This window comes from Theobroma cacao, chromosome 1 (assembly GCF_000208745.1).
Source record: "Theobroma cacao cultivar B97-61/B2 chromosome 1, Criollo_cocoa_genome_V2, whole genome shotgun sequence".
NCBI classification, from domain to species: Eukaryota; Viridiplantae; Streptophyta; class Magnoliopsida; order Malvales; family Malvaceae; genus Theobroma; species Theobroma cacao.
In genome coordinates, this window is record NC_030850.1 from 3,418,020 (window position 1) to 3,441,482 (window position 23,463).

General features: G+C 32.0%; 1 protein-coding gene and 1 long non-coding RNA gene across 4 annotated transcripts; one reads left to right on the forward strand and one right to left on the reverse strand.

Annotated features, from left to right (window-relative positions):
* On the reverse strand, window positions 14,073-15,601 carry LOC18611263 (LOB domain-containing protein 38). The gene is made up of 2 exons (XM_007047423.2): window positions 15,084-15,601; window positions 14,073-14,976 (listed from the first exon to the last, which is right to left on the reverse strand). The coding sequence occupies exons 1-2, from the start codon at window positions 15,265-15,267 to the stop codon at window positions 14,465-14,467; spliced, it is 696 nt and encodes a 231-aa protein (XP_007047485.1). The 5' UTR covers window positions 15,268-15,601; the 3' UTR covers window positions 14,073-14,464.
* LOC18611264 lies at window positions 20,907-23,463 on the forward strand. 3 transcript variants are annotated; one of them, XR_001928653.1, is made up of 4 exons: window positions 20,907-21,443; window positions 21,567-22,206; window positions 22,304-22,897; window positions 23,034-23,463. It is a non-coding gene; the product is annotated as an uncharacterized LOC18611264 (long non-coding RNA). The 3 variants fall into 3 exon arrangements; XR_001928652.1 differs by having other exon boundaries at window positions 20,917-22,206; window positions 22,304-22,543; window positions 22,680-22,897; XR_001928651.1 differs by having other exon boundaries at window positions 20,913-22,206.

Sequence of the window (23,463 nt, forward strand, 5' to 3'; positions counted from 1 at the left end):
TTTCCCAATTCAAAAAAAAAAATCTTCTAAATTAACTAAACACCTTTGTAGTACTGTTACATTCTCCATCTTGATGGATTCAATTGTAAGGACATATATAACACCTTTATAGTACTGTTACATTCTCCATCTTGATGGATTCAATTGGAAGGACATATATATGCATATATGATCATTATTGATTGATGCAGTGCATTGATTTTTAGAGTTTTAATGTGAGAAAAGAGAGAGAATGTGGCAGGGGGCCCTCAAAAGACTCATGGCAGCCAAAATCTTTGCATGTTCTGATGAGACAAATTCAATAAAGGAATGGTCATTGTCCAACCCAAATGAAAAATTCTTCTCTTCCATAATGTTTAACTCTCTCTCTCTCTCTCTCTCTCTTCTTCAACGAAAGTCCTTATAAAAGAAAGCTCTATGTGAGAAAATAAAACCAAAGTTGCTCTACTGGCAGCGTTATGAGATAAATTACAAAAAGAAAACTTATGAAATAATTCAAACTCGTAGCTTGTGTATCTAGTTGACTTTGAGCAAAAGGACCAACAACACCCGAGTAATTATTTCATTGCAAAAAAGAATTAAATTCAAATATAGTTGGAAAAATAATGTAGAAAAAAAGGAAATGACTCACTCAATGGAATTGGTGCTAAAGGCTAACCATCAGTATAGCTCTGTCACTTGAAGAAGACCATGAGTTTGCGAGTCCTGATATTTCCGTTTGTCTTCCCCAATTTACTGTTCTGATATGTTTTGGCATAAGATATAATTAATGCAAAACTTCTTTGTAAGTTTTAGCAAAAATAATAAAGATGCTGTCCCACATGCATTGATCTCTAGGAAAGACATATATACTTTTTAGGTTTTAGCAAATAATTCATGCCCCACACACAATGCTCTCGAGGGTGTACAAAAATATACTTCATACATATTCCAACCCTTCTCTCTCTCTCTCTCTNCTACTACTATCTACCTACCTCTCTCTCTCTCTCTCTCTCTCTCTCTCTCTCTCTCTGATCTCTTTCTCTCTGTCACCAACTTTGTGGAATCAAAATTTGTAAGAGGTCTTATCCAGGACCAGTTTTTAGATATCCACAAGAATTTTTTGAATTTGGAATTTAAGAGGATTATCATTAAAAGGTAGTAATATCTTGTGAAGGCAGGCAGGCAGACACACACCCCTTTGGAAAGGGTCCATAAATCATTTCATTTCATCTCTACGTAGAAATTGACCCTTCTGCAACTCACACGTGATATACTTCCTTTTGTTCCCTTATTGAAGGACTGGTTCCCTCGCAGCCCCAACCCCACCTTAAATAGACTACTCGACCATGCCACCCAAGAAAAAGGGACACCTCCTCACCGCCCCCATCACTTGCCTTCTGTTCATCAACTTCCTTTCACTAATCCTAGAGAATTCTGGGCCTCATCTGCATTTCATTTAATGTTTGAAATTTGGGAAACCTGCCACATCTTAACCATGAAAATTCGAAGATCATTGAACTACATAGATAGGATAATGTTCCACTCACAATTCCCACTCACCACTCAATTCATCTTATATCATAGTTATTTGTCTTACATGCGGCAGTGTATGAGGTGAATGCAAATAATTGAGAACTTACCAACGTATATATAATAGATATCAACTGCCTTTTTTTTCTTTTCATTTTCATGTAAAATATCACACTGCAAGAATATATTCTATATCTCAAATCTACAAAGTGCAATTCTGTATCTTTTTTCACTAGATTAATGAGTTTCAATCAAAGATAATTTCCTTCATCAATGTTCAATTCATGTATGTAATTACAAAAAAGCTACTGGTCCCTAGCTGATACCATATCTTTTTCTCTGTATATTTTTAGTCTATGATGCAAATCATGGACAGCAATGGATAAAAATAAACTCTAGTTTTGTCGCGCAAGCAGTCTGTCAAAACAGTTGGTAAACAAATTGATAGGTTCTAACCATGTAATTTTATACATTTATTGTGATCTTAGGAGTGAGGAGGGAACCAAAGAAAGCTGACAAACTTTTTGCTGAAATTTTGTATTTAAGTTTTTACCATATCAATCCAACCTTTTGTAATCCCTTTACCAAGTATCGGAATGCATGCAGCTGAAGAAGAGTATAAGAAGAATCTAAGGGAAAGCATATAAGGAGAATCATATAAGTTAAGGAAGTGAGGTTTACATATAATTTGTGAGCATTCTGATGAGGATTCCTAAACTTTGAGATACAAGGACTAAAAGACATGTGGGCTTAAGAAATATATCAGGACATGTTTTCTCAGGGCATCCCCCATGGTCTAATTTGTTCTTACATCCATTAAGACAACACTAAAAACAAAGTAGCAAGCATGAAAGTAAGGAATGAAACCATGTGCTTAAGATACCCGATTTGATATAACATCTGTTTTCTGTATTAAATTAATGAATTTTAAGCACAGTTGGTATAGTATTATATAAATTCTAAAGATGTGGAACTTACCCCAAAACATATGGAAGCCAAAGATATACAAACGCAAGCTTCGAATGTTGAGCTACAGAGAAAACAGAAAAATAATAATAAAAAAAGGACAGTTTCTACATGCTAACTGGGATTAGAACTTTGATATATCAACTTGTGCAGTATTAAGCCAAAACAATCCACCCAATCATTACTTAGGGAAGCTTGGATTTTTCTGTTGTGTAAGATGAATATTAAAAAAAAAATTAAACATGCATTATATATAGTTCAAGGTGTTATAACATCCAATAGTTTCGAAATTAATCAGAGGCTCCTAACAAATGTGAGATAATATCAAAAAAAAATGGATTACAAAATTACGCCAGAGAATGACAGCTTGGTATACAGTTTCTGTCATATATATAAAATATCATTTGTGCATGTTGCCTTCAAGTTTTTGTTCACTTCCAATGTCGTATGCAGTACTAATTTGGCGCAGCAATGCCCATTTTGAAATTCAGATTAGAAGGGTTTGGTTAAATAAGGATGTCCTTTACCTTTACTAAACACCAGTAAAAACCAAAACCCTAAAGATCTGTACCTAAGGGCTGAGTTAGATTCTAAAATTTTAAAGCTTATTTGGAGTTTGCCACATGGACCTCTGTAGCTTATATTAGCCTTGTACAGACAAGAAAAAGGAAGTGGTTAGGTCTGCGGGAAGGTAGAAAAATTGCCTCCTTGGAAGAACTCAAAGTTTGACAAAAATGAACTACGAACAAATCTGGGGAAAAAATATAAGAATCGAAGTGGGGAAAAAAAAAAGGATAACGCATGCCTTTGGGTTTCAAAATATTAGTGGTAGAGTACTTTATAGTATAAATAAAAAAAAAGGCTTTGTCGTTTATGCAGAGAAGAAGAATTTCGTACCTTTCCAAGGCTTCTCAGCCTCTGATCAAATGCTGAAAGTACAGATCGATGATGCAAGTCATTTCCAAAGAGTGTGTAGGGTCTATGATCCGATTAACCCCTTTTTTTTTTCTTTTTCTTTTACTCTAGTCCAAGGACTAGGATAGTAGCTACCTAAAGTACACAGGAAGGGGTTGTTTAATTGCATTAAATTCCCCCTGATTTTGGTGCAGTTTATAGAACAATATTTATGAGATTCAAAAAGATTGATCGAATTACTTAACAGAGTTTTATATCTCAATAACATAATAGTAAAAGAACATTATCTATATAATTAAAAGAAAAACAAAAGAATGTTAAAGAACTTGTTGTTGTTTATCACGAACAATTTCCCAATTCACAAAGAATAAATGAATAAGGGAAGTTACTGTTTGTGCTGCTGCTTTATGTCAACAAGTCTGGGAAGCAAGTAAAACTTGTTGGCACTTTGTTCATATTTAAATGTTGTGGCAAATTTAATAAAGTCACCAAGCATGGTTTTGGTATCTGGGACTTATCCTACAAACAGGACTCAGCCCAAACACTACATGCCCTGATATGTTTCTTTCGTTAACTAGCTAGGCCTGTTTGTTTGGTAATTTCCAAATGGGCTGTCTTCCTCCCCTTTAGTAGGACTCTCTTTTGAAAGCCCTAATAGAATGATATGGGATTTGTTTTTTGGGGGGGTTTGAACAATAAATAAAGGTTTAGAAGGGGAAGTGATGTGGAGCTCACACGTTCACGTGCAAGAAAACATTCTCCAACGTCAGCAAAGTATGCATCCCCCAAGGTTTCAGGGGTTAAGTTTTGTGTGTGTGTGTGTGTTTTTTTTTTCTCATGTTCCGTCAGGGTCTGGGCCATATCCTCACGTGAAGTCCACGTGTCTTACACATTTCTATGTCCTTCCCATTCCCCACATCTTCTTCTGTGTATAACATCATGGATGGTCCAAAGCCAACAAGGGCAATAATTTCAACCCTATTTCCTTATCAGTATCTCTCCAGATCACCTCTTCCCACACCATAAGTGCATCTCACATATCACCCATTTTATTTCCTACATTTCATTTTCTTCTTTCTTTTTTAAATTTTAATATATCGGGGTTTATAAATATATAACAAAATAATAATCTACTTTTTTTTATAAATATTAATTTATTTTCTTAGAGAATTTTTTCAAGATTATTATCCTTTATATCATTGATAGAGTTTTTAAGTTCTATAAGCATATAATTAGAAGGGTTGATATGCGTTTAATTAAATTATATTTAGATAATTAAATAAACATGTGTAAAATATGTGGATAATAACTAAGATAATTAAAAAATTAATATTCTAACTTGACTTGTAGAGTATCAAAATTTTACTATTGCACTCAAGTATTTGATTTATTGATTGAAATATGATTTATTTGCTTAAAAAATAAAATTCGAATCTCTTTTCTTACATTTTCAAAATAAATAATTTACCGTGAATGAGAAGGTTTTAAAATATCAAGCGTGGTTGTAAAAATGACACATACTTTTTAAAAATACAATTATGAAAAGTAATAAATTAATTAAATTATCAAATAAATATATGGCAACTATGATCCCATTTAATCTCTTTTGGACGTTTTATAATGTGTAAGAATGATTTAAAACCAAATAAATATCCATTAAGAATGATTTAAAACCAAATAAATATCCATATAGACCATCATCAATGCCAATAAATGATACCAACAGGGCACTTTTAAACTTTTTATTTTGTACGTTAAAAGTTTTCTTTACTGAACTAAGTGATAATGTGAATCAAGTCGTTACGATGTTAAATTCACCCCAACAACATTTCTGTAAAAATGCACTTATTGTCCTTGTCTGATGGCTCAATAAGGAAACAACCAGTAAATAATTGATGCGCCCTCTCATTGCATCACGCAGTTAATTTCTTACTCATAAATGAAAATATAATAACAACAATTTAAAAGTGTACTTTACTTATTATATTGTTGCTTATAAAAAAAAAACTATACATTATAGAGAAAGCTAATTATAAAACAAATTACTAATAGATGGAAATAAAAAAATGAAAATGAAATTTTTTAAAACGTTATGCTCGGTGAACTATTAAATTCTCTGCAACAAAAATTATGTACTGACGATTAAATATTTTCACCAGCTCATGTTGGCCAAACGGGGAAAGAAAAATGAAATCATTGAGAGGGCTCCTTAAACCTAAAGTTACTCTTCTGCACCAACGTATGTACAAGGGTTCCAAAAAGGTATAGTTATTAAATGACATATATTAAATTTCACAATGAACTTAATTATTATTTTTTTAATTCATCGCTAGCAAAGGATGACAAGTAAATTGCTTCAAACATTTATATGTGAGATGGCAAACAAAACAAATGACCTAAGTCTGACAATATGAACAGTTGGATAAAAGAGACTTGAATCATGTTGAGGCAGAGGAATAAAAGGAAAAAAACTATTTAAGAAATTTTAATTGACTATAAAATTTGTTGAAGGGCCAGATCCCAGATGTCTCTTTTGGAGATGCCAAAGCTAACCTTCCGACGAAGCTTACAGTTAACATTACCTATTCGTGCCCATCAAAAAGCCAAATAAACAAAAAGAAAATTACGAAATCAACAAATTTTCATGGGCTTTTTTTTTTCTTTTCTTTTTATTACTGAAAGAAGAGGAGTCAAGCAAGCATTATTATTTAGAATCTTAAAAAGGTGACATGGTTACCTAAATCTAAAATATATGGGATGGCAAGCGTCACTCCATCCACTTTCAGGTAGGACCCCAAAAGCTGACCCAACTTGCCTGGCAACTTGCAATCCAAAAAGCTAGACGTGTACTTTCAAATCAAAACTATAAAAAATTATTTAATACTAATTTAATGGCTCTCGTCACTCCCCAACTTTTCGCTGCTTCCCACTCTCCATATCCTGAAGAAGATTGTCTTGTGTATTTGTTGGCATTATATTAAACAAATAAGCTACGCCGTTCATTTAGTCGTCCTTAATTGCTTGTGCAATAAATTTTTTTTTGGTAAAATATTTTTATTTTGAACTTTTGATCATAACTTATGTGAATTTATTATTTTTTAAATTGATAATTAACTTTTAAAAAAATATTTTTTACTGTACATATTTTTAATATTAATATTTTTATTAATTTGATGACATTATAATATTAAAAAATAATTTTATTTTTTATTAATTTTAAAACTATTATTATATAAATTTTAATTTTAATTTTTTTATAAAAAAAATTCTCTCATGCCATCTTGTGATCGATGGCATCTGGTGCTCTCCAGGAAAGGGGAGCACCAATTTGATGCGTGCTCCTGAGGGAGGGGAGCACCAAATCGATGCTCACAACGATACTCCCCTCCCTTGGAAGCACCAGATTAGTGCTCCCTTCTCTTGTCTCTTGGGGAGTGTTTGTTGTGGGTGGTTAGTGGGCGAATGAGATAATCGTCCGTCAATTACATTGTTTGAGAGAAAAAAAATAATATTTTAATTTTTTTATATTTTATGTTAACGATGTTCACACTTTTAAATTTCAATGTTCATTTCAAAAATTAATAAATTTACATAAAATTATGATAAAAATTAAAAAGTTAGAGTTTTTTTTTTTTTTCACCGTGTACATCTTTTTTTGATACAAAGGATTCAAAGTTAAATGGCCTTATACTTTCTTAGAATATTTGTGGACGGTGAAAGGGGGGCAATTAATATATGTTTATATTTTATAAGTAGTTTTAATTAGTTACTTCATGAGTTATGGGCTAATCATTTATTAATTGCTCGTTGATTTGGATTAATTTCAAATTTCAAAAGCATTCATATTTAATTAATCCCAATTAAGAAATAGAAGAATATTTTTTTCTTATCAACTCTCCAAATGCTTGGTTGGTTATAAAATATGAGATGTTTATAAAATTTAGAGTAAAATACACTAACTCATCAACTTTTGATTATAATTACACGTAGGTCTATTTTCAAAATGAAAAGTTCGTCTTAAAATAATATTTTTGCTGAACACATATATCTTGTTGTTAATCAACCATCAATGTTTTTATTAGTTTGATAACATAATAATATTTTTAAGATAATTTTATTCGTCATTAATTTTAAAAATTACAATTATATAAATAATAATTTTTTATTTTAATTTGTTCTCTTTTTTCAAAAAAAAAATTCTTTATACTCGACCACCTGCGGTTGATGATGCTCCCTAAGAAAGCAACGATTTGATACTCCCCAAGAGAGTTTAGGGAGATTCAATCAAATATGGCATTTCATGGTTAGATCCAACCTCGGAGGAGCCAACTGGTAAAAGGGAGTGTTGCACAATTGACCTAAGATAAAGGAAAATAGTGAAAAAAAATAAGAAAATCATTTTAAACATTTTATATTTATGCATTAACGCTATTTACACGTTTAAAGCTGAATGTTCATTTTGAAAATTAATGAACCATAATGTAATTATAGCCAAAAGATGAGATCAAGGTATTTTACCTTTAAATTTAACTTGGTGTTAAGAAAATATAATTGAAGTTAAATCGTTTTATTTTGTATTTCTTAAAAAATAAAGTACATACACAAAAGCATTTTACTAAATATATACAAAAAAATTATATTGCAATAATTGTAAATATATGCTAAGATACGATGAAGAGAAAATATTGCTCTAATACTCCCCTCGAGTTGGAGTATGAAACTTTTGGATGCCTAACTAGAAATGAAAATGTTTCTTACAAAAAGGTTTGGTGAATAAGTCGGCAAACTAGTTTACAGTGAAACGAAATTAGAAGAAAGACACCAACATAGAGTTTCTCATTAATGACATGACAAAATCAACTTCAATCTTCTTTATGCACTCATGGTACATTGAATTAACTGTAACATGTAAGACTGTTTGATTATCACAAAAAAATAAACCGACCAAATAGAAAAAAATACCAAGATTAAACACAAATTTGATCAGCATGTTAAGTATGATGTTTTTATTGATTACCCATTTTCTCAAAAACAGTAAATTATTTTATTTTATATAGACTAAAAATAAATATATACATATATTTATATAATAGTATTTGACTGAATATGTTTACAAAATATAAAACTACTAAAAAATCTAATACAAAGACAGTATTATTCTTGTACTTGGTCTCCTAAATTTTTGTCAAAATCCAAATTGATGAGCTCAATACACTCCAAATGGTTAGGAGCAGTAGTGAATGCAAACTCAATGATGGAACTTATGATGCAAATTGTTGATGTGAGATTTGAGTCTTTTCTTTTCGTAAAAAAAAAAAAAAACCCACTCATTTCTAACATAGGCACAAAACTCCTTTCAAAGGCTGATCATAGTCTTAAGATGAAATATATCTCCAAAAAACAAATTTCACATAATCCAAGTCCACTACAATTAAAAGCAACTAGGCACAGGCAGAATCAATTTTATCAAGTACAAATCAATATTCATGGATAATAATTAACCCCCACCTATGAGTTATGACCTGGCCAAGTTGCCCTGACGTTTCCCCACACGAAAACCTCCAAAGGGAACAAACCCAAAAAGGCTCGGCTTTTAGCACTGCCTCTGCCCCTCTTAATATTCCATTTTAAAAACTTTTAATAAATATAACTTAAATGGCCGTAAGTGCTTGGACCCACGACAAAAGCTGTGAGTTCTTGTGATTTAATAATATCCATTTAATTTAATAAAACTGATAGGATAGTACAAAAAAAAATGGGTCTGCACCTGCACCAAGAAGCTTGGAATTTGTCGTGGGTGCCTAAATTCAATGAAGGGGAGCGGAGGTGAAATCCGCGTCACACCTTCTTTTCCATTGTCTTGTTTCAGACTTGTGGTGCTGGCCAGCCTCTTTATATTCTGCCCCCTTCCACGTCTATTCCTTAATTTTTTTTATCTCATATATATATATATATATATATATAAATAGTACCCATAGCTATATTATGAAAAAAAATCATAAAAAATATAAATTATATTGAAGTGAACTTCAATTTAATATCTTTAAAAAAATTTGTAAAAATAACTATATTGTATAGCTAACTTGCATGGATGTATGGTTATTGTTTGTAAAGAAAAGATAAATTGATATTAATTGAATATTATTATTTACTCTTATTTTAATTATTGAAAACTTATACCTACATATATGGTTATAAAACAATACTTATCTAAAAAAATAATAATTTTATCAAATATTATTGATGTATAATAAAATATTAAAAAATAAGAGCGTATATAATCTGTACTATTAGCAGATTAAGATAAATAATTATAAAATATAAGATAATAATATAATATAAAAATTTTATGAATATAATATAGTTATTAATTTCTAATAGTATCTGTTTTTTACATATAAAATGAATGGTTAAAAGTTGTTAAATTCAGTTGATTTATTTATTTAATGATGACTGTGTGCTATGTATATTGATAAATGAATATACTTTTTTTACTTTTTTATTTTATTCAATAAATTTGATAGATATTTATTGAAATTTAAACATTCATATATAAAAAAGATGTTTAAATAATATATATTTAAGTTTATGTAAAATACGAGGATATAGATAAAAAATAATATTAAATTACAATTGATAAATAGTAAATGAATCTATCTTCTAAATATTAAAAGTTAGAAATTATTATTTCAAGTATTTTTTATAAAAATAAATAAAAGAAAAAAAAACTTTCAAATATCAAAAACTACGTAATTTTGATATAAAGTATATAAAAAAATTAATCCAATTGAGAATGAATCAATTAATTAACTTAATCAGTTATCTTACTTTTATATATATTATAGAGATATATGTATATATATTAATAAGTTATGTTAGTATTAAAAATTACCATATTAATAATCAATTATTGTATTTAATATAAAATATTTTTTAAATAATATTTTAACTATGCAGTTAATTGTAAAATCGTTCAATTATGCCTATGCAATTTAATTGATGTTTACTTATTCTATTAAGCCAATGATGTGTTATTTGATTAGCAACAGATTCATCAATTGCTCTAAGAAGATAATAACATTACTTCATCCCAAAAAAAAAAAATACTGACCTAATGTACATGGTAAATTAAACCCAAATTCTACCGGCTAATCATTTTGTCTGGCTCCTTTTTTAAGTGGTTAATGACGTTATACTTGTATCCCATGGAAGAAGGATTCCCTACCTGGAATTTATTCACTCAGTAGCTAAGGCAGGTATTGTATAATAACCTAGCATTATCGTTTTCATTAAAAAATAATGAAGAAAAACAAAAGAAAATCATTTAATTTTTTTTTGTAATTTTAAAATCTTTATCATATCAACCAAACCAACATGGATCATGATCAATTTCGATAATTTACTTATTAAAATTTGTTTAATTCTCATTTATTTGAATTGGCATGAATATTGCCTAACAATATCATTAATTAAGATTATTATTAATCAGGAAGGCTGATCATGAATAATTTCAATGTAGCAAAAGAATAAAAGCAGCTAGGTTGCCACCAGAAAAACTGCTACTTGTAAATAGCAGCAGAAGAATAAAGATTGAAGAAATGCACCGTTTCATTTTTTTTGTCAGAAAGAAGACAACAAGGATTTCGATACAACACCGTTTTAGTTGATACTAAATGATGTAAATAATTAATAACTGTTAAGTTAGTTAATAGCTTGATTAGTTACAGCTTTTTGTCATTTTCTTCTTTCCTGATTTGTGGATATATATGTACAGACCTTCTAGTATTCTTTCAGTGAATGAATCAGAAATCATTCCTCAAATATTATTTGCCTCTCAACCATATTTCATCAATTATAGATAATTTTTTTTAATAATAAATAAATAGGATTTTCAATACCTTAACTACAATATGATAAAACCTATTTTTACTAACAACGGAATTAAAGCCACACGAGTTCCTCCTCTACTGTAGTTTATGTTGACCCACGCAATACATAAGAAAAAAGAAATATTGAATGTTAAAACAATGATGTTTTCTTGAATTTGTTCGATATGTTAGGTTATGTTAATGTGATATTATAATGATATTTTGTACATAAAAGATATATTATATAGTACTAAAATACTATTTTTAATAATTTTTTTACTTATTTTGATATTTGAATAATTATTCATCGTGTCAAAATTTCGTATTGCCATTTAAAAAATAAAATTTTAATTATAATATAAACAAGAAGAAAAGGCTAATTTTAAAACTTTAAATTAATTATTAATGTTTTAAAAAATGATAACAAAGAACCCCTTTCTAGTTACAAGTAATACCAGAGTACTTAACCATTTAAAGCGTAATGTGGTAAGAAAATAATCCAATTAAAGTATTAATTTTTAAATATCCAAATGCAAGCACCAAGTGGGGTGGCGAGCCAGATCAAACCTCCAAGTGGAAGAGGAGAGAAGGTTCGGTCATCGGTGGTGGCCCACACCAAATGCGGCGAGACGCAGCATTGCAGTTGCAGATACAAAAAGCTAAAGGAAAAAAAAACCCTACTTTTTTATCTTCCAAAATTTGTTTTATTTATTTCTCATTTATGGGTTTTGTTTAAATAAAGTTTCATGAAATAATGGTTATGGGGTGACTTGATGATGTGGAACCCACCCACTTCCCAAGATAAGAGGAAAGAACACCTTCAAGTGGAGGGGAATAGAAGAATTTGACAATATAAAAAGGAAATAAAATAAACTACGACAAAGCTAGCATGCATCCAATGTATTTTTGGAATTCAATTCTTGGTATAAATTAAACTACAATTTGAAGTATCTTGCTACTCAATCAAAGTGAGTTTACATGCTAATCAAGTTTTATCTTTTAGTTTATTAATTGATATTTTGTGTTAAATGTGATAATTATATTATATATATTAACAATTATCTGATTTTAATTATATTTTTCATTTGGAAGAAGGGAATTTGAATTCAAGTATAATTTTTTAAAGCAGAAAGATATATATACTCTTTATTTAACTTAATATTTGAATACAAATTTAATTATAATTTTTATTTATACATATAAGCTCATAAATTTTATATTACAATTTTGAGCTTTATAATAATTGAGTCTAAAGTTCAACCATTTAAATTATATTTTTAAGCGAAAGACAAAACAAGTAGCTTTTTTCTTCATTGAATTAAGTATTAAGTCAACTGGAACCCATTGCACTCATGATTTAAAATTAAACTAGAAGCCAAGTGCATAACTCATAAAACCACCCATATCTTAAGAAGTGATACGAATATCTGAAATAAACTCGCAATAAAAATATGGAGGAACGGAAAGGCAAATGACAGCCAAAACCGACGCTGACAGGGACCGTACCATGGGCATCCCCGTTGGGGCGAATGAGACGTAGAAACTGCAAACCTTTGTAGGACCCACTCTACCCCCTTCCTTGGCCTGACCCTACCAAACATCACATTAAACAAAACACACCAAAAAAAAAAGAATTTTTATTTTTATTCTTTCCAAGTTTTCCATTTCACCCTCCCACGCCTCTTTGCACTCGCCAAAAGCCGCCTCCAATCAGCCGTCTGTCTGTCTAGCGGCGAAAGGTCCCCAGTTTTCTTCCAAACAAATTTAATTCTCATTGCAACCCCTAAACCCAAAGGCCCCAAGTATTTTTTTTTTTTTCACATTTTTCCTCTTTGCCTTCTGCCTTAGCTACTCATTCTCTGAGCACTGTTTGTTTTTTAATATTTATTGTGGATAACTACGAGGAGAAAAAATAGGTGACTGAATGTTTTTGTCTTCGCCTTTAATTTTTATATAATCAGATGAAGAATGAATGGCACGCGCTAGTTTCGGGATGTGGGGGCACGACGCAATGACCGTGGCAGAAACGGTGGATGGTTGGGAGACCTAAGGTAAGAGGACGAGTACGATTTAGGTACAAGACCATAGCTTTGCTGGTGTTGCTGAAACATTATGCTGGTTTCCTCCAATGAAAATGGAGGCATACACTCATTGCCACGTATTTTGGGTTAGAAGAAATTTATGATAACTTTAAAGTAAGGGTCAAAGCTTGAACCAACATCTAGAATTAGCGTTGGAGTTTAGACCACTGCCAACCGGTCTCACAGTAAGCCAAAAGTAAATAATAAAAAAGCAAAAAAAAAAAAAAACTTTGCTAGCTCAATTGCTCTCACAACGCAAGGTTGTTTCCTAATTGTGGGATTTGCATTTATGATGAAATATCTTTCGAACAATTAGTGCATTTCATCATATTGAGACTGAATTGTTGGGCTTACATTTCTAACATCATCAGCATTTTTTTTATTAATATTTGAGAGCTGTACACATGGTCATTAGTGCAGCTTTGTTGAGGTTGCTTTGAGGAAGATTAATATATGTTAATGAATTCTCATTTGACCTAAGTTGGTATTAGGGCAGGAAGGATAGTTGGAATTCCATTAGACGATCAAACACCTGGTGAAAGATACAAATATTCAAAGTATTTTTCCAACTAATAAGATTTGATTTGCCTTATATTATGTCTTCTGTCATTGGTTGAAGAAGTGGGATCATGGTTCAGGCTACAGATATAGCAGGGAAACCATTGGATATTTCCTGACCGATCATAGAGTTCTTTCAAATCTAGCATCCACACCATAAATTGGGAAATTTGTCGAAAAGCAAAATTAAGTTTCATTTATTCGTGTCATACACGGCCATGACTAAACACAGAGATGAAGAAGGGAAGATTGCGGAGGGGATAAAAAACAAAAAGAAAAGATGATTTCAAGGATCACCGACAAACTCTCATTTTTCTCTCTTTTACAGTTTTAACACACTAAAACAGAAAAAAGAGAGAAATCCTGTGCCGGCAATTTACAAAAACTCGCCGGAAAAATCATTTTCCGGGAAAATCCGTCCCCAGAAGTACCCAAAAATAATCTAAAACCCAAAATCATTACCAAAAAAGAGAAATGATAGTGGTAGAAAAGAAGAATATTACACCGAACTAGATCATTTCAACGTTAGATTCACAAAAAAAAAAAAAAACTCTTTTTTGCTCTTCAAGGAAACAAGTTGAGTAACTTTTTATCTGCTGCTACTCCGCCTTGTCCTTGTTGATCTGCAAACCCACTGTCAAGGCACGTTGTCGTAACAGATTCCTCCGAGTTCATAGACGGAGTACCTGGTCGTCTGTTATCCGGGACTCGCTTGCCTGAAAAGCTTGGAGTCAAGCAAAGATCTAGATCGGACGGCTGTGATTTCTTGAATTCTTCAATCCTTTTACGCTTAGGTGAAACCTTAGATCTTGAATTGGAAAACCGACAGTTTGAGTTCAGATTCGTTGCTGTTTCTTGCAACTTCCACATGTCCGTACACGTAGCTTCGGATGTTTCATCGGATGCTGGCGTTGGAGCCATAAGTTCGGGCATCGCCCGTAGAGTTCCTCCTCGTAGGACAGTTTCAACTGCCGCTTGGCAAACATGCCAGTTCCCTGTCCACAAGAGTCCAACAGCTCCATTCACAGGATTCACAGTCCTCCCACAAGCTTCGAACAACAGTGATTGGAACAAAGCTGATCGAAAAGTTTTATAACAGAGACTTAGAATTTTTTGCAATCAACTGAAAACCAACAAAATAAAATGTAAGAATATCGGAAAAAGAAATAGTTCTGCGCCGTACCAGGACGTTGAGATTCTGGAACAGCGGAAATGAAAGACATGAGCCCCGCACGGCCAAAAAACTTGGCAACAAAAACGGTAGCGTGGCCTTGCGCTTCAGGACTCTCGATCCATTGCAGACAAGGACGTAAAATACAAGACTCGCTGCATCCTTTTCGCAAGACTCGGCACCCGTTGCAACTCATGGTTCAACCACTCTTCCCTCCCTTGGCATGAAATCAATATTCCCAAAACTTCCCAGGTCTGTCTGGCTGGCTGGCTGAGTGGTACTTAGGTTACAAGAAACAGGAAGCAAAAAAACAAATGGCCAAATGGAAATGGGTTGGCAAAGAGACGGGCAAGAACGAGAGAAAAATTAAGGTATGGGAGTGAGAGGGGGAAGGGGATATATCAGAGGGGGGAGATTCTGGAGGGTTTAAAAGGGAAAAATAAAGGGTTGAAATGAAACTCTAGTTTAGGCTTGGCCTTGGGTTAGTTTGGTAGTGGGTGGGTGCGTTTATAGGGGAGAGTGTGGGTACTGTTCGTTGCGATGGGGGGGAGAGGGAGGAGGTTAGATTCCAAAGACTTGGGCGCGAGCGGCTCCGTGTTTCCGCGGATGGTGTCGCTCCACCGTTGGATTCCTTCCTTCTTTTTTTTTTTTCGGTTTAATATCTCATTTGAGTGGATATTGATTATTGATGGCCTTTCCTTTTCATGGTTTTATTATTTTTCCTTCTTTATATGATTTCTCTTTTTTAACATGAAATAAAGTAGTACTATAGGACTCTTGCGTCAAGGGTATTTATTAAAAATGGAAGGGATTTGGTAAATTTTTTTCTTTTGAAAGGGGAATGGTGTGGCATGCACATGTATTGAGAATATATATTCTTCGAGTTTGTGGGAGAGTTATTTATTGTAATGCCAGTGGGAAAAAAATATGGTATTTCTAGAGACTAATCATTGAGGGTTTTGTGCGAGATCAGGAAACCAGACATTGTCCATAGGTGTAGGTAAAAAGATTATAAAAATTATAGTCACAATTAAATAATATTCTGTGTCACTAGAATCAACTTCGAACACGTCATATATCTTTTAAAATAATCAACTATGTTAAAAAAGATTTTTTTTCCCGAGAGAGAATGGAAATTTAATTAAATGGACAATATCAAATGTTTTAGATTTTTTTTTAAAAAAAAAAACCACAGTCACACACATAATTAGGTTTTAAGTATATTTTTGGCAATTATGTGCATTTACATCAGCATATTTACTTAGGTTCATTAATATGTTATGTGCTTAAAAAGATCTTCATAAATAGATGTAAACTTTTAGCAAAACTCTCTAAATTAATAACTACAGGATAATTTTCCTAATTATTTATGGTGTCAAACTAAAATGATCAAAACTATATATACTTGTTTTGCAAAGAGTGATATTAATTGCTCAAGCAACTAAGTTTTTGATGATATAATTCTATTATTGGCAAGATAATCATTATGCTAGCTGGCACCTTCATCGACAAATTAAACTTTGCGTAAACTTCCCCATGCTTTTAACATGAAGGAGTCTATTCTAATAAAAGAATCATGACATTGTTTCACCATTGGCGTAAACTCTCCTTTGTTCACAACTATTTCATGTAATTAATTAGGAATTCCTTTTTAATATTAATAAAACTTCAAAACTGGGGTTTCCTTTCTCTTCATGCATCTAACAAGTCATCACAAGAAACACATGCATCCAATGAAATTTTTAACTATCTGGATTAGCATATGTATAAATAAATTATAACCAAAACCCAATAGCCATTTCCAATATAACTTTGTTCTTATAAAAAAATAAAAAGGAAGAAGCATGATTATTATCTGTCCAAGTGAGTGAACCTTGATTGATGAGATGATAACCTTATCTTCCATTATTCTTTTTAGCTGTTGGGGTCTGGCAACACAGAAATAATAGATTATACATAACCTTATCTTCCTCATTCTTAATCAGCTATCGCAATAGATAAGGTGAGAGAGCATACTAAAGAGAAAATAATAGTATCAATAATTATCCTATTTTGTTCACTAAAATTTTACCACGAATGGCTTAAGAATTGCAAAATTAATTTGTTGGCTGCAATTTGGGTCAATTTTGTCATGTTCAATCCAGCTTAAAGAATTCACTTGCTAAATATTAGGAGATTCCGAATGTGTAAAAGGATTAAGTTGCTTGTGCTATAAGCACAAGCATTAATGTGGAAAGAACATAGGAAATTTGGGTAAAAAGCCAACACGCTTCTTGCGATTAGATTTTTCCTATACACTACTGTTATTGCTAAGAACAGACAACAGCAATTACCCAAAAAAAATTTCACTTTCATCTGTTGAATTTTCTCCTAATGATTTAAATAGAACTCAATTTGGCGGTAAGAGCTATATATGACATTAAAAAACAAATCAGTCGAACAATAAAACACTTACGATTTCATCTAAGTCCTTAAACGTGATCGTTTTTAAAAGAGAACTAGCGGTTATTAGACTGCAAAATTATCTGAAATTTTCATAAGTGAAAAAAAAAATAAAAAGACAGAAAAGATGATGCGTGACAAAATTTGCATCAAGAGTTTTAGATTAAGATTTTTTTTCTGTTTATATACATTGGAATATGCGGCGCGTGATTGGTGAAATTGTGAGCAAATGGAAACGTCATGGTGTCCGCGGACGTGGCGTCCTTATCCTATTGTCAACCTTGTCACTCTCCTCCCCCCCACTTGCCCAAAGGAAAAAACATAAAAAAGAAAAGAAAGTTAACCAGTATGTACGAACTTTGGAACCAAACCAAGAAAGAAAGAAAGAAAGAAAGAAAGGGCTACCTATCTTTGTGATGGGCACAACACATATATATATATTTACGTATATAATCTTTTTGTGGCTGTGGAAGAACAAGATTTTATTAGCCAATTGACTTCCTCAGCCATGGGGACTGGGGGAGGTCACTTTCCTTTGAAAAATTATGAAATCATGATAAATTCCTCCATCCAACACGTAAACTCCCTCATGGGAGATGATAAGAGGAAAAAATTTTCGTTTTATCCTTTGTCGATTTTTCTTTTTTTTCTTTTTAATTTTTTGGGTCCATTATCATAAAAGTGAGCAAAATTAAATCAAATCAAGAACCCACCCAAATTAAATGTGATTTAGATAAAATGGTTTGATTTAATTAATTTATTAAATCAATTGATCCAAAATATTTGATCCAATTGATTTTTTGATCGGTTTTCAATTTAAAATTTTTAAACCAATTCATCTAAAAAATCAAATTAATTTTTTATAATATATTTTTATATATATTAAAAAAATTGATAATAAATTTAATTAATAATATACTTAAAATATATTAATTTATTATATATATGTATACAAATAATACTCATAACAATTTAATTCTAATTATATATATATATATATTTATTTATTTATAAATCTGTATTAATATGAAATTACAAGTTATAAATTTTAAATGATATATTTTATATGATAAGATTATAATATATGATAGTCAACATCTTACATATTAATATATTATAATTATTACACTTTAGTAATGTATCGTAATATAAAATGTNATTTAATTTAATTTATTGATTTATTTATAAATCTGTATTAATATAAAATTACAAGTTATATATTTTAAATGATATAACTTATATGTTAATTTTAAAATATATGATAGTAAATTTCCTACGTATTAATATGTTATAATTATTACACTTTAGTAATGTTTTATAACATAAAATGTTATGAATATATATATACATATATAAAATTATATAAACATTATATATATATATATTATACATAAGCATTATTATAACTTTTAATAAATTTTATTTATATGATTACATTTAATAACTTTATTAATTATCACTTTAGTTTTTATAACATATTGTTTATAATTAGTTATTATTTATACAACCTTTGATATAAAACATTATAACATATAAGTTGTGTCATTAATTTTATACATACATGATAAAGTAATGTATATTACATATATACATATATTTAATTTATACATAAATATTACTACAACTTATAATAGACTTTATTTATATGATTACACTTAATAATTTTTTTAGTTATCGTCTTAATTTTTATAACATATTGTTTATAATTAGTTATTATTTATACAACCTTTGATGTAAAAATTAAAACATATGAATTGTGTCATTAATTTTATATATATAATAAAGTAATATATTATATATACCAATATTTTATTTATACATAATTTGTATATACTATAATTATGGATGAAGTTTATAAATTTTAATATTATAATTTGTTGAGAAAGTAATAAAATTATAGTTCATGGGTCCAAAATCAAACCAATTCTATATTTGATCGGTTTTGTTGTCTTTTTCTGTTTGGTTAGTTTTGATTAATTTTTTAAAAATGTTTGATTCATTTGATTTATAAATATGATAGACCAAACCACTCAAGTCATCAATTTGCTCACTCCTACCTTATCATGCGTCCACCTTGCATTAGGTAGATTCCTTTTGGTAGAGGATGGGAATTTCCTTGGGTTATACCTCTGAGAATTTAGTGGGGGAAAGGTTTAGGAAATTTACTAATTGCTTCAGCTTAGTTGTCATTAAAGGACAAAATCAGTAAAATTTATTTTCACGGATCAACTGAAAATTCAATGGCAGAATTATTGGTATCATACATGAGAGATTCTAATGCCTTCAACGTTCAACCCATAGTTATCATTCGTAAATAAGGGATTCCTAGTTATTGATCAAGCTTAAATGCAGATAATTAAGAAGGTTAAAAGCTTCTAGAAATAAAAATTTGTAAAAGATTGAGTGGAATACAGGTTAAGGCAACTTTTAATATGTTTCCTCTTGTCCTGAAAATGAATCTGTAAAAGGGTAACAAAGAAATGTAATAGCTGAGGAGGGGAGGTAGGCTGGTGCCAGAATATACCATCCTACGTCTGTGTTATAGCAAAGACACATTTAATTAGCATTAGTTAATTAATTGATTAGGGTTTACTTGACGATGACTCAACCCCTGTACAGGCTACCAAACAAAACAGGGTCCGTTCCATCAGTTTATACAAATGCTATAATACTCTTTCAGATAAGCAGCCAATTCCATTTTCCGTTTCAGTAAGATGATCCAGGAAGAAATGGTGGCACTATAATCTGTAAAGTGTTCAAACTTTTTGATGCAAAGCATTGGTTAATCCGCAGAAAAATGCCAACAAAACAGCTGGTTGGCAGAGGCAACATTAATTCCCATTATCTTCTCCTTCTTTTTGATTAGGACTGATGACCCCATAATATGGCAACGATGCCGTCAGCTTATTTAGCTAGCAATCAAGTCCTAAATTCAGATCAGAGTCTTTTAGGAAGCAGTACTAGTCCCCCTATGGAGGAGTTGCTGGGACCATCCTCCAAATAAAGCAGAAGAAAGTAATGTTTTCCCTATAAGAACAAATAAAAGCTCAAATCATCATGAAATGCAGGCAATATCTCAAAGATTCCGATTTGTGGGGTTCGAGGTGACTTGGTGAGAGAGGGCAATTTGGATTAGCTCGAAGCCCTGTTTTCATCCAAAAATGATGAAAGTAAACAAGTCCAGCTGTTCGGTTATTTTTAAGCAATGTGGTCAGTCTGCAGTCTACTATTACATAGGCATCTTTTTAGTACAAATTTTTCTGCTAATGGATGGTTACGTCAAATGTACGATGTTGAATCAAATCAAGCACCACTGAAATTCACTTGTATGATAAGATAAAAGTTCCACCAAGTACAGGGTATCATTCCTTAATGAGTGGTTCACTTTTATTTTCTCCGAGCCCAAGCTTTTTACTCCTAGCGTTGGAATTATATCCTTGTAGCTTACCCCTCTAATTACTATTGTTTTGTTTTAAACAACCCAAGGTAATATGTGAAAGCTCAATCAATTCCTAGTGGTCCATCCACTCAAGTGTAAAAAAAAAATAAAAATTTCAAGTTGCTGCTACTGTCATGGCTGTCAAATATTTCATCGGATAATGAAGGTTCCAGGACGTCGGCAACTCCCACAAGTCTCCCCATTATTGACATACCTAACCTTAATTTCCTGTGTGCCTGGAACTCTGGACTGAGCCATGGCTAAATATGGTGCAAAATTTGGTGGTTCCTGTAGACCTGAAGAAGAAGAAAACGTTGGGAGCAGAAATATCCCCTTCCACAAACGGTGCCACCCTTGGCATACCAGCTGTAACCTATTGCAGAGGTCAAGGAAGGGGAGCTTTTTAGAGTTGCAATGGTGGACTGTGATGGAGGTATAATAAAAAAAAACGACTCCGCGGATGATGTCAAGCATGCTGATCCATACATGGCGTGAGTTCAATTTTAATTTCCTTCTGTTTTCCAAATTCTACTGCATATATAATTGCAAGTGTTTAAAGATCAATAACTTCCTTGATAAGCCCTCAGTAACTGTAGTTCTGTCTTGAAGATCAGACAATGTTCAGAGTGTTAGAAGCACAAGTTTTCTTTTGAACATCAAGGGTAACCATGGCAAAACTTCAGCACATGGTTACCTATATTAAGTCACTAGAACATGGGTGTCTTCAGCTTCTACTGTATGCTTCTAGTGGTTTTTTCTTCCCTGGCTGCAGTGAGTATATAGTTTAAATTCCTTTTGACATGTACAGAGAAAGGCACTCTAAAGAAATGCCCTAATGATTTTCAAGAAATCATTTCTGTCTTTCACTAGCAATTTTGGTTGACATTGGTTAATTGCCTGTTAGCTCGTCTTCTCTTCTTCTGAGAAACTTCTAAAACCTGTTGCCCTTAGCATTTTTCACATTTGCAAGTGCACCTTAGTATGTTTGTCTTGTAGTTAAACGAAAATGGGGACCATTTGGAAGGATTGTCCCTCCCATTTGTCAGCCAGTAATTATATGGGAGTTAACCTCCTTCTCCAATGGATGCCATTGGCTAGACTGACAATTCTGCAACAAGTTTCTCCATGATCTACCACTCCCAGTGGTATTCCAAGACTAATAAAAGCCAATGGACTTGATGAAGAAGCGCTGGGTGCAAACTCTACAACTATACACCCTTGGTTGCAGGGTAGAGGTTGCGAACTGGAGAGAAGGTGTCTTCCAATTATCTCTTTTGTCATCTAATATCCTTGAACAGGATGGTCTTAATTTGAAACTTGTTGATTTTGGTTTGTTTGATAAATGACATAGGCCCCGTTATCTCAGTGGACCAATAAGATTTGTGGACAAAGATGGCATACCAGCCAAGCAAGGGCGACCTTCTGGCAGTGAAAATATGTAACCTGGGTCCTCTGCCTGGGGATGAATGAGACTATACCGCAACATTTGAAAGAGAAAATGGAGGAAGTTGTTTGACCGACCATTTTCCTTGTGTACCTAAAGCTATTTGGTGCCTGGAAGGGATTTTTGCCCACTCTCCTCATGTAGCCGGTGAATTTTCTTTCCATTACCCTATGTTAAAATCAATTAATCATTTCAAAGTATCTTAAATTAAGTTACTTCTCCAACGTTTCTATAATCATGCATAAATATCGAAAACAGTTCAGTCGCTAACGAAGTTTTATAGACATAGCCAGGGGGGGCGGAGATTTTCAGGTTTGCCTCACCCTGGAGTGATTGGAACTGCACCATCAATGGAACTCCAGAATATTGGAATGAGAGAGAAAGAGAAGTTGCAGAAAATAGCTCAAGGTCCCAAGAACTATGTGAAGTTTTGCATTCGCGACCATTGGCAAACCTGCCATGGACAAAAAGCTGCCTATTGGGGAAGGTACTAAAATCAATGTAAGTGCCTAATCTTTCAATGTCTGTGCATATAAAACTTTTTAGATGCAATTTCCAGCCACACCAGGCTAAAGTTCCAAAGAATCGGGACTTAAAAGTAATACTAACATGTGATGGCTCTCTGTTGATACCAAAGGGTACCTCTGAATGGGAAAAGACAGCTAAGGCGGCTGCAACGACTGTTCCAGTGAGAGAAATGGAGGAAATTGTGGACATCAAAAACTTTAGCCCTGTTTCAAAAAGTATATCTTCCTGTGTTTGTTGAAGGAGTGAATCTCAGCATGCACTTTTCTGAAGGCGATGGCGAGGTATCCTTTTTGCAGGGCAATTGAGATGAGTGGTTTTCTAGAGCTTAAGTACGTTTTAAACCTCATATCTGAGCATCCTGGCATACAGACGCTAGTCAAGATGTTTCTACACATTTCCCTCAATACATTTTGATAGAAGTTTTTGATATCTACATCTCATCCAGCAAACATGTCCTGTTGGATGTAGTGCATTCGAAGATAATTTCATGACTTAGAATAAGTAAAGGAGTCTGCTTCATGCTTTTGATAAGAGTACCA

Bases quoted from the DNA above. Each gene is read 5' to 3' on its own strand.
- LOC18611263 (XM_007047423.2), bottom strand. From the start codon at position 15,267: ATGAGTTGCAACGGGTGCCGAGTCTTGCGAAAAGGATGCAGCGAGTCT. The intron at 14,977-15,083 runs GTACGGCGCAGA...CTTTTCGATCAG, and splicing joins TCCAGAATCTCAACGTCCTG to CTTTGTTCCAATCACTGTTG.